This window comes from Ornithorhynchus anatinus, chromosome 21 (assembly GCF_004115215.2).
Source record: "Ornithorhynchus anatinus isolate Pmale09 chromosome 21, mOrnAna1.pri.v4, whole genome shotgun sequence".
Classification (NCBI taxonomy): Eukaryota; Metazoa; Chordata; class Mammalia; order Monotremata; family Ornithorhynchidae; genus Ornithorhynchus; species Ornithorhynchus anatinus.
The window spans coordinates 13441432-13453766 of NC_041748.1; the positions used below are offsets into that span (position 1 = coordinate 13441432).

Consider the following 12335-nt stretch of genomic DNA (forward strand, 5'->3'; position numbering starts at 1 on the left):
CGTATCAGCCTCCTAGCTGACCTCCCTGCCCCTTGTCTCTCCCACTCCAGTCAATACTTCACTCAGCTGCCAGATCATTTTTCTACAAAGAGCCTTCAGGCCATGTTTCCCCTTTCCTCAAGAAACTCCAGGGGTTGTTCCATCCACCTCTGCATCAGACAAAAACTCCTCACCATTGGCTTTAAAGCACTCAATCACTTTGCCCCCTCCTACCTACCTCACTTCTCTCCTTCTACAACCCAGCCCACACACTTTGTTCCTCTAATGCCAACCCTACTCAGTTGTACCTCCAATCTTGTCTATCTTGCCTCCAACGTCTCACCCAAGTCCTACCTCTGTCCTGGAATGCCCTCCCTCCGCGTATATGACAAAACAATTACTCTCCCTCCTTCAAAGTCTTGTATTGTACTCTCCCAAAGGCCTACTGTAGTGATCTGCTCATATTAAAAGCACTCAATAAATACCAAGGATGGATTGAAATACCACTGATTGATTTGGAAGAAAAGATAGAACTTTCTAGTCCCGTTATGCAGAAAAAATTTTCCATTACTATCATTGTGGAAATAATTCAGTAAAGTACATATATACATACATATGTATGTACATATGTATGTATATTAACTTTTAGATGATTCAGCTAATGGCAAGAAAGCAGATCTTTGAAAATGAAGTTCCTTCTTGTGTGTACATGTGTATGTTTGTGCCTGCTTAAATCAATGATTCTCCTACTGTAACATCAGTGTATTAAGATGAAAAGGTACAGATTCTCAAAATGTCATATAATGACGCTTGTCTTAACTCGAAGTGTTCTGGAGGTTCACAGTCGCAAAAGAATTGATTGCTTTAAGCAACCTGCCATTAGGGGAGCATCAACTCCCAGATGAGTTGAGTGAGGAATCATCACCTATGATTCCTGCTTTATATTAGAAAATAAATAACAAAGTCCCTTTAGTGCTAGGAAGGGGAAATGTGTGCGGAGTGATGGAAGTGGGCTGTGAATTTTGGAAATAGGGGAGAGGGAAACTGTTGACTTGGTGAACCCCCTGACATCCACTGACTCAGGTTCTTTACCTTAAATGGGCCAATAACCTTCACATTTGTCTTGATTTTGGAAATTCTTAGCTCTTTTCTGAGCTAATTTCCAGGACACAAAGATGCCATCACTGGATGTACAGTCAAGTGGAAGCTTTTATTAATTCAGGTGAATAAAGTTCTCAACGTAGCTTTCTAGGAATGTGGTTCCTGCCATTTGGACAGCTATGTCTGTACACCTTTCCTGTAGTCCCTGGGATATAGGAAGCAAAATGCAGGGTCTTTCACTGATAAAGGACAGATCTGCCTGATTGGAGTTGGATTCATTTTCATCACATTTCCTGAACTGGGCTGAGTGGTCACTAGATTCTACAGAGCTTGGAATCGTTAGCCTTCATTCCTTCCCCACCCTAATCCAAAAAGCACATATAAAGCGGTGAGACATCAAGGAAGCTGGGCCTTGATTGGAAACACCCAGAGCAGCTGGGATATTGTGGGAGCACATCCCCCTGCCCCTTTTGTATGATTGGTATGGGATTCATTTGAACCAGTTAAGATGACTTGGCAATCATTCTGGGGATAGAAATTCTTCCAAATTTTCCAGTCTGACAAGATGAACCAAAAGTTAGAAGACGAGGGAACAGTTGGTTACTTTTAGGTCTGTCAGAGAGGGTGGAGTGCAGCTTTTGCCCTAAATAAGGATGTGCAATGGCATCTAGGGTTGGGAGTACCTGAGGACTCCCGATAGATCAAATCACCTCCTGTGAAAGCGAAGAACATAAAATAAAGTACCTAAATTTAAAGATGCGTTGACTGAAGCAATATAATTGTTCGCCAGAGAATTGAAATGAAATGAAATGAACCAGTAGAGACTTGGGAGATGGATATTACAATATGGACAGGGTTTTGTACAACTGGGTCAGAGGGCTCAGACATATCCTGGTCTAGAAAGCCATAGACTTATTCAGAAACCTGATTGAAGCAAAAGACAGTTGGCATTAGACTACTGAGAATGCAACTGAAAAGCAAAGACTATTTTGGGAACATAGTTCTAAAGGACAATTATGCAAGTATATACTATAGTTATGCTTTATTCTTTCACTCTTCTTGAAGAGTGTTTGTACTTTTAGGCTCCGTCACAATGGGCAAAATGACAAAAGTGAAAAAGGAAAGTTATAAAAGAGCCAATATTTTTGGGAGGAAGTCTTTGCATTATGGAATGTTTTAACTTTATGATCCTAATACCTCTCTGACGTTTCTGGAGGGAAAACCGGAATGGATTGTTGGGCATCTTACCAGAACTGGTAAGAAAATGGCAGTGCTTTTCTAAACCTTTATCTGCAAGCCTGCTGCTGTGTTTTTAGCCTTTTTTTTGTAACTGAACTTTTAGGTAGGCTTTATGTAGGTAGGCTCTAAACACGGCTCCCCCAAACTTTTCTGTTGTGTGATTTTGGCCCTGGTTACTTGGCTTCTTTATGACTCATCTGTAAAATGGGGATTAAAGATCTTGAGCCCCATATAGGATGTGGACTGTGTCCAACTTAGCACTTGGAACAGTGTTGGCATATTATCATCAAGTGTCTTCGAGTCGTTTTCCAATTCTTTAGTGACTCTAAGGACATATTTTCTTCCAGAGCATCCCGATCTCTTGCCATAATTCGTAACCTTGCTAACGGTTCTTCATTATCATTGTTATGGTTTCTATCCATCTAGCTGCTGGTCTACTTCTTCCACATTTTCCCTGAACATTTCCTAACTTGAGTGTCTTCTCCAGAGATTTAGTCCTCCTGATGATGTGTCCAAAAATTGCTAATCTAAATCGAGTCATTTAGCCTTCCAAAGACCACAATGGCTTAATTTGCTCCAAAACCTATTGGTTGCTTTTGGTTTTTTTTAGCAGAACATGGTATTTGCAAAAGCCTTCTCCAATACATTTCAAAAGAATTGATAGTCATTCCTTCCTGTTTTTTCACTGTCCAGCTTTCGGATCCATACACTGTTACTGGAAACACCATAGAATTGTATTTTGTATAGAATTTGTATTTTTGTGGCAGTTGTTACAACAGCACATTTTATTATTTTTTCCAGGCTCTTCATAGCAAATCTTCCTAACATTAATCATTGGCGTATTTCTTGACTACTAGTTCTTATATTACTGATTATTGATTCCAGGAGAGAAAAACTGTCATATAATAGGCATTTAAAAGACACCTTAAAAAATGCCATCTGCTGAATGGCAGGAATGCAAATGCAGAAAAGTAAATGCTCTGTTTCTTGGTTCTGTCCTTTTTCAAGAAAAAGACGTGCCAAACAAACCTTTGAGAGTTCGCGTCCGATCTTCTGATGACAAACTCTCCGTTCAATGGAAAGCACCACGTTCATCAGGCATTAAGAGTCCGCGGAGATCTCAAGGTTTTCTCCTGGGCTATGGTGAAAGCGGTAGGAAGATGAATTATGTTCCACTGGCAAAAGATGAGCGAACGCATGAAATTAAAAAACTAGGTGAGTTTAGCTTCTGCATTAATGCTTCGTGTCGTGCATGTTATTTTCTTGTATATTGCTTGCAGGATATGCTGCTTTAACCATTCACCAAAGTAATGTAGTTCACTCTGAAACATACTGGAAAAATGAACTTGAATCAAATGAGCTTAATGAATATGTTTCACATTTGATTTAGTTGTGCATTAATTGTACTGGTTTTGGGGGTAAAAAAACAAAACCCTCCCAATAAGCTTGTTGTGGGCAGGGAATATATCTACCAACTCTGCTGTATCGTACTCTCAAGCACTTCTAGTGTTCTGCACTACGTAAGTGCTCAATAAAAACCACTGATTGATTGACTAATGGATGGCTAGTCTTGTCCCAGGATTTTTCCAGTTTCTCCCCTGTTCCTTCAGTTTCCCATTTGTCCCCTTTTAGTCCTGATGTGAGTTCCAATTTTAACACTCAAGTTCTTCGTTTGGAAAAAATGACTCTGGCCTGTAGTAGGGGGCATGCAATTTAAGGGTGTTCATTTGGCAGGGGCTGGTGGAGGAGGAATCTTCCCCTGAGTATGTCATTTTGGATTTTGTGAGAAAAGTTTTTTACAGTAGAACCTTCTTTTCTTCCTTTCTGCCTTGTCCATAGCTTCTGAGTCAGTGTACGTGGTTTCGCTCCAGTCAATGAATTCCCGAGGGCAGAGTCAGCCAGTGTACAGGGCTGCTTTAACCAAGAGAAAAATTGCAGGTAGGTGTCTTAAGCATTTTTAAATCACGTGATCACCTCTAGGGAGCCAAGCTTAGGTTTACATTTCCCAAAAAATGAATCTCTCCCCCTCTGTTTATGAATTGATTTTGTTTTGTACTAAACAATCAGTTCTTTCGTAAGGCGTGTTTTCCCTATGCGTATCAAGCAGAATGTTGCTGCTACTCTCTAGATGGAGAGAACATGGTGTGAGAGCAGAAGAAATGGTTGCACCTAAATGATCAGTATCAGTTGAAGCATTGGTATCATGATTCTGGTTTTCCTTAAAATGGGGTTTTTTGAGAATATAGCTCCCACATTATAAAACGACTGACTATACTCTATTCATTCACTTTTAAATGGTATTTATTAAATGTTTATTATATGGCTGGCATTGTATTAAGCTCTGGGGTAGATACAAGTTAATCAGCTTGGACACAGTCCCTGTCCCAAATGAGGCTCACAATCTTAATCCCATTTTACAGATGAGGTAATTGGGGCTCTGATAAATTAGATGACTTCCCAAGGTCTCAAAACAGACAAGTGGCAGAGCCAGCATTAGAACCCAGGGCCTTCTGACTCCTAGGCCTGTGCTCTGTACAGTAGGCCACGCGGCTTTTCTACCATGGTTAGGAAGGGTGCCATTAAGCAATATGTCAGTCAGAGTATGAACTGGGAGGAATTTCATTCTACTAAAGGTCTGAGATGGTCTTTGTATAAGCTTGGTATTGAAAAGCTAAATAAAATTGACTAGCAGGGCAGGAAATGGGGGTTGGAAAGATATGTGCTGAAATGGACCCACAGTTTAACATGATACCTGTTGTAGCAAAGGAGTCGGGTAGTGGTGTTTTCAGTAGCCCACCAACAAATAATAATTAATGATCATCTACAGGCAAATGGTTACTATAACGTTAGCTGAATACAGATACTCATGCACATATTTTATTTTTATAAATAAAAAGTGGTATTAATAAACAATGGGTTTCAAAGAAGCAAAATTACTGAAATCTAGATTTAATGAAGAGTAGAGCTAATCATGAACAGAGAGAGCTATATTGCCTGTTACTTACTGGCTGTCACATCCCAAACAGTTAGTTTCACAGTTTAGTTTGCCCTGTAATCCACTTCAGATTTCATCTGACTTTCCTGGACACTGTTTCTTTAATGAAAGAAACACGTAACCATGCTGTGCCTATACTGATTTTCCTTAATTAAACACTATCTAATTACCACAAATTGTGAATACTTTTTGAGCTCAGCAAAGCATATGCCCCTTATGAAGTGATTCATTCATGCAGGTTTAGATTTTGTCATAGCTGAATCACTGAACTTTCAAAAAAGTGTGAACATGGAGCAGCACCTGAAAATTAACCATGCCGGGGGGGGAAAGGAGGGGTTATCTGAATGATTGAGATTAGTTGTCTACATGATTGAAATTCGCTGAATAATTTCCCAGTTTTCTCTACTTGCCTTTGTGAGTTTATCCATAGGCTTAACATAAAGTTATTCCCTTTTGTTTTGTTAGCCATAACCCATTTAGGCTCAGCAAAATGAGTTTCTAGATTTTACTGTGATACATGTATGTCCTTTTATTTCAGAAGAGGATGATCTGGATGAACCTAAAGACATAAGTGTTCGAGTCATGTCATCTCAATCTGTGCTTGTGGCATGGATGGATCCTATTTATGAAAAACAGAAGAAGACTGTTGCATCTAGGTACTTAATGCTCTTTTTATTAGTGTGAATTATTCTATTTATTTGTTCCATGGGTATTTACTGTGGTGCATATCTCTAGGATTTTGTATTTTAGTTGAAGCAAAATGTTTGACCAAGTACCTCAAGGTTAGTTAATTTTTGATTACATAACTTCACATCTGACAGAAATTAAGCTAAGACTTATGTTCCTTGTGAACTGTTCTCCCTGACCTGAAGTTACATTAAAAGGAGGAATTACATTCCATGATTCCAGAAGCCCTTTCATTTCCTTCTTCTATGTCCTCAGTTGAAAAGGTCATATAACACAGGTAACCACCAGAAAGTTCACCCCACTGAAACCAAAGGTCAGATATTGTGTTTACAAAAGGCAACCTTACCTGTAAAATGGGGATTAAGGCTGTGAGCCCCTTGTGGCACATGGACCGTGTTCAACCTATCCTGTATGTACTCCAGCACTTGGTTTGCCTGACACTTAGTAAATGTATAACAAATACCATTAAAAAAGAAAAAAAAGGCTCCAAGAAGCCCCTGATGCTACTTTTTGGCCTACCTAGTTTTCAAGTGCAATGAAACGAACATTTGTAACTGGCTTTTGAACCCGGTTTGCTTTGATGGCTGGCTTGGATGAACACCTGGAGTCCAGGCAGCGAGGCTTGAGCATGTGTTTTTTTTGGTTTGTTTGTGTGTGTTTGTAAACTGATATGCATTCTGAATTAAAACACAGTATGTGTTTATATAAACTGATGTGTAGTCTTAGTAATGACTTGCCGTTGTGGGTGTGTCTACACTGGTGGGTAGTCTTAATAAAGGCCATAACCAGCAACCTAGGGTGCATGTCTTTCAGGAGGCCCTTTAATAAATTTAATAAACAAGATAAAATCCAGCATTACTAGGTGTAAGCTTTAAAATCCCGATGCTGTTTATGCTGGGGTTGCATAGGAGTTTTGAAAACCATCACACTTTCCACATAGCTCCTCCCTCTAAAACCTCCTAACAGAATTCCATACAACTATAGAGTTTCTCACTTTTCAGGAAGCACTCTGATTTCTGTTTCCCTTTCTATGCCACATACTCAAAACCACGGCCTTGCTTCGTTGTAAACCTGTCCAGGCCCAATCCCCTTTGTGTTTCATATTCATCCTGGGAAGGTACCTAGAAAGACATCATTTTTCCTCCTTTGGACAGCACTCTGACCCTTCCTTGCAGTAAGGCAAGGGTTTGGAGCTGCTTTCTGATTTTATGCGTAAATTGACATCTATTCTTCCCACTCTCTTTCTGTGGGTACTAGTCCACATCTCTTGTCCCTTATGGCTAGAGTTTTCCATCAGATTCCTCTCCAGCCTTACAGTACACTTATTCCTAAATAGATTTTATGCAGACATCCTGGGCCGATAAGACACCTGCCTTCAGAGTTCCCTTTCCTTGTAGAAGTGATTTCTGTATCTGAAGTCAGAAAGGAGAATGACGAAGAATAAGAACAAGCGTAACTGGGTTTGGACCCAGGAAATTTTTTTTGTCCAAATGTCAATGCTGGGCTTGATTTCCACCTGCAGGCAGTACACTGTGCGCTATCGAGAAAAAGGGGAATCGGCCAGGTGGGATTATAAACAAATTTCCACCCGACGAGCCTTGGTGGACGACCTGATTCCAGATACAATGTATGAATTTGCAGTCCGCATTTCACAAGGTGAAAGAGATGGCAAATGGAGTCCATCTGTCTTTCAAAGGACCCCAGAATCCGGTATGTGGTAAACTACTGGCTGGCTGAATTTTTAATCAAAGTAGAATATAAATAGTTTGCTCATAAATCAGTGGATTTTCTCTTCTAAGAATTCCAAGCATGTCTAGGTCAAAACAAAAGCGTCCCCAATTGCTTAACCATTTTGTCTATCATTGATCTTTTCATTTAAACTTAAGTCTTCCATCGCATGGAGCAGGTTTCACTCCACTTGAGTAATGTACACACCAAACTTTATCCTGTGCCTTTTCCTTTAAGCTAGTGCTCAAAATAACTTCTGGGATTAAAGTCTTTTAAATTTTTTCTGCAGCTCCATCTCCCTGCTGGGACAGGTGGGCCATTTATAGTACCTCTTTTATTATTCCTTGGAATTCAAGATTCGTTAATATAACTGACATTAAAAGTTTCTATGCTTCCACAGGGAAAGGAGGCTTTGTCCCCACTGTACTGCAAATAGGGAGTGGCACTCTTAATGTTGAGAAGCATCATTATCTGGATGAGAAGCACTACTGTTCTCAGTAGGATGTCTGTACTTAATACAGTGCCTGGCATATAGTAAGCACTGAACAAATGTCACGATTATCATTATCATTGAGTAGGTCAGCAGAATTGTGTCTGCAGGCAGTCATGTTTCTCCTGAATGATTTTTTTCCCACAGATTTTGTGCATTTTAGCGTTGATGCCACAGAGGGCAAGCTAGAAGCTTAGTACAGAATAATTCTGGGCCGGTGCCATACTTCCTGTGGTTTGTAAGCATCAGGGAGGAGACTCAGAAACCTTGCCACCATCCTACCTTTCCAAGAAGACTGCACCTCCACATTACCTTCAACCCCCGACAGTCTTTAACTTCCAACATAGTTACCAGATTCCCCCTTTCCTCTCTACCGAATGGCTACCACCCCTGGTTAGAGTTCTTGTTCTCTCCCCACTATTGCATCAGCTTCCTCGCTGGAATCCTTAAGTCTTATACCCTGCAGCCCAGATCATTAGTCTAAAATGTCACTCGGCACCCACATTTCCACTCCACACAACCTGCCATTGGTTACCCATTTCTCTCACATCAGCAGAAACCACTGGTTTCCAAGCTCTTCACCAGGGCTTCCCATATTTCTCATCTTGCTCCACATGCTTGCTACACTCCAGCTTGCACTCATTGTTCCTCCGAAGCTAACCCCTCCCCAGCTAGAGTTTTGACTCTCTCCCCTCTGATCTCTTGCTCATGCCCTTCCCCTTTATGAAACTCCCTCGGTCTTCAAATTGGCCAGACCACAGCGTCACCAATTAACAAAGCCCTTCTGAATTCCTGCCTCCTGCAGCCGGTATGATTAATGTCTACCTCCTCTGATCCTGTGAACTCAACAGCTTCCCTCAACCATTCTGTTTATAAAACAAGCCTTACTACTTCAAATACTTTAAAGTACAGTTTATTTTTTCAGTGATGAATGTATTCATCCTTTCATACTCCTGCTACTACCAGCTATAGCAGCATTCTTTCCTACTCCCATTATTAAATATAAATCCTTTTTTTTTGGCCTATTTTGCCCCCTGCCGTAGGGCAGCAACGCCGTGTTTGAAGCATTTGATTTGTTGTATTGCGCTCTCCTAAGTGCTGAGTACATGATTTGCATATAGAAGGCACTCCATGAATGCTATGGATGAGGATGATGAGGTGACAAAGAAGTGGAAGAGGGTCCATGGAACAGCAATGTATCTGGGGAATGCCTTTCTGATCTTTATGAACTAACAAAGTCAAGGTCCCCACTTCAATATCTCCCAAAGCTGGGGACAATATTCTGAAGGGCAGTGGTGGGAAGTAGAGAAGTCTCTACCAGTGTTTATTAAACACCCAGAGGGAATAAGTTGGTTAAATACCACCAACTATGAGGAGCTCATTGTATTCCCTTTAAGAATGGTGGTACCCTTATATTGCTTTGACTAAGAAGAATACCTCAAGCTTTGACCCCTGGCTCGGTTGACCTCAAGACATTAGAGGCTGACTGGTGGTGGCAGCAGTAATATTTATGTAGGAATGTAGTTCAAGGTTCTGGGAAAGAAAACAGAGGTGGGGATTAAATACAATCAGGGGATTCATGATCTACAAGTGAAATGGGGGTTTGGGAACAAGAACAGTGTGGCCTTAGTAGATAGAGCACTTGCCGGGGAGTCAGAAGGACCTGGGTTCTAATTCCGGCTCCACCACTTGTCTGCTGTGTGACCTTGGGCAAGTCTATTTACTTCTCAGTTCCCTATCATTTAAAATGGGGATGAAGACTGTGAGCCCCCTGTGGGAACTGGACTGAGTCCAACCTGATTAGCTTGTATCTTCCCCAGAGCTTAGTACAGTGCCTGACACATAGTAAGGGCTTAACAAATGCCATAAAAACGGAGAGGTGAAAAAAATGCCAAGTCAACAATAAGGAGAAAATTAGAAGGTCTGTGGAGTACTGGGGCTACAGGAGCAGAATGGGGACAGGAGAAAAGCATCCACATCCTGGGGTCAGTGTCAATTATTTGGTGACAGCAGAGATCCACACAGAAGTTATATATGCTCAACATGAGTATGTGTGCATCTTCAATACTTCTTTCTCTGTCTTATGCTTCTGTTACAGTTCACAAGTGCTTAGGACAACATATTGCACTTAGATGGTGATCGATAGATAATACTTCTACTGCTTTACAATAATGCACTGCTTTTTGTCTGAATTTCATCTTCACTGCTAATGGCATTTAGTGGTCACCTATTTTGTGCAAAGCAGTGGACTGAAGTTTAAATGCATTCAAAGATATATTTATACCATTAACACACACAACAGCTTTAAAAGAGGAGATTCCTGCCTTAGAGGAGCTTCTAGTATAATGGGGAAGGCATAGACTTAAATTGAAATCATACACTAGATAAAAAATGAAAGGATAAATCAGTATAAGTAGTAAAAAATTGAAGCAGATAATCAATTAATAGGCATGCACACGAGGGCTAATAAGGAAGCTGATACGAGAACATCACCAGGAAGGTAGGAATTCACTGGGGAACCCACTTATGCTTCCTTTTAAGAGGACTTGGAAGGTGGAGAGGGATTGCTCTTTTCAAAATACTGCTAAAGCCAATTTTCATTTTTTTTTAATTGAAAAAGGAAGGTGGAAACTGCTATTAATCACCAAGAACAACCCTCTCTATGTTCCCTATGCTTTTGACTTGTCAAACAACTTGTTGGCCGAATGGGTGCAGCTTTTGGCTCCTGCCTAGGTTGCGAGTGAATACTACAAAATGAGCTCCTTGAAGAGAAGCAGTTTACCGGAGGATTATGGTTCAGTCCAAGAAATTTTAGCTGCTGAAAGGGAGAAGCACAGCCACCATTTTTAGTGGGGAATCTTACTAAAAAATGGTTTTGGAGTGATGTGCTGGTTTTTCTTGATTCTAGATCTTGGTCGAAACTCTCTACAGTTACCTTTTTTGGGGCATTATCTCGATGCATTTTTCCACATTCCCACTATGTCTCCAAAGTAAAAGAAGACCCCTAATCCTTGTAAGAATTAACAAGGTTCTTCTTAAATGTTGGTTTCATTTACCCTGTCTTTTTCAGAGATATATTTATACCATTTAACATGAAGAACAAACACATAATCATTCTTAAAAAGGCATTATTACTATTCTTAACATCCACTCTATTAATAATCCAGAGTGTCATCCCAAGTCTCCCTTACCAGTGAAACATATATTTACATACTTTAATTATTCAGTCATTTATTCATCTTTCTTACTCCTGCTATTAGCAGAAGTATGGTGGTTTTTTTTTTCTTCTACTCATCTATTTATAAATAATTGCTGTCTGCCTGTCTCCCCAATTGGATTGAAACTCCATGAAACCAGGACTGTTGCCTTCTGCTTCTATTATATGGTTCCAAGGACTTATATCTCAGTGCTCTGCAGACAGTGGGTTTTTGATAAATATGATTGATTGATAAATGGGATGCTAGTTGTGGGCAGGAAATGTGCCTGGATATTGTTGTATTGTATCCTCCCAAGTTCTTAGTACTGTGCTCTGCACACAGTAAGTGTTCAATAAATAGGATTGAATGAATATTCTTGGACTAAGAACTTTTCTGCAGCAGTCAGTTAGAAAGCCTAAAATATCTTGTTTTTTTAAGGTCACTGTTTCCCAATTTAATTTCTAGTTTTCATAAATTGTTGGCTCCTATATAGCACCGACCACCGCACCTGAAAACTTGGATGTCTGGCCCATGAAAGGCAAACAAGGATCTGTCACTGCAACCTGGGACCCACTTCCAGAAACAGAGGGAAAAGTCAAAGGTAGGAAATTCATTATCTAAAAATGCCTGTGGAAATTGAATCAACTGACCACATTCATTAGAATGAGTCCATTAAGCTTGTGAAAACTTAGTGGGTATGCATGCTGGCTGAAGAACAAGCATGGAAGCAAATATCCTTAAATAATGTTTCACCCTGGGAGGAAGGACATTTCACAAAGAATATTTTAGTGCCCATCAGTAACTTCCTATGCTTTCACTGGTAATGACTATGGATGAATAAGTGATTTGTCCCTTATTTCCTGCCTTCACACTTCTGCTTCATCCTGTGATCATGTCCTAATCTCCTGTGTGTAGCACC

The 12335-nt window shown here is 40.3% G+C and overlaps 1 protein-coding gene across 2 annotated transcripts in view; it reads left to right on the forward strand.

Moving 5' to 3' along the window:
* Window positions 1–12335, forward strand: part of FNDC1 (fibronectin type III domain containing 1) — a 111446-nt gene that overhangs the window by 42737 nt on the left and 56374 nt on the right. For both annotated transcript variants that reach the window (XM_029049128.2, XM_029049129.2), the window contains exons 5-9: window positions 3328–3534; window positions 4159–4257; window positions 5853–5970; window positions 7524–7711; window positions 11910–12017. In XM_029049128.2, coding sequence (XP_028904961.1) covers window positions 3328–3534; window positions 4159–4257; window positions 5853–5970; window positions 7524–7711; window positions 11910–12017 — 720 coding nt within the window. The remainder of the gene's footprint in view (window positions 1–3327; window positions 3535–4158; window positions 4258–5852; window positions 5971–7523; window positions 7712–11909; window positions 12018–12335) is intronic.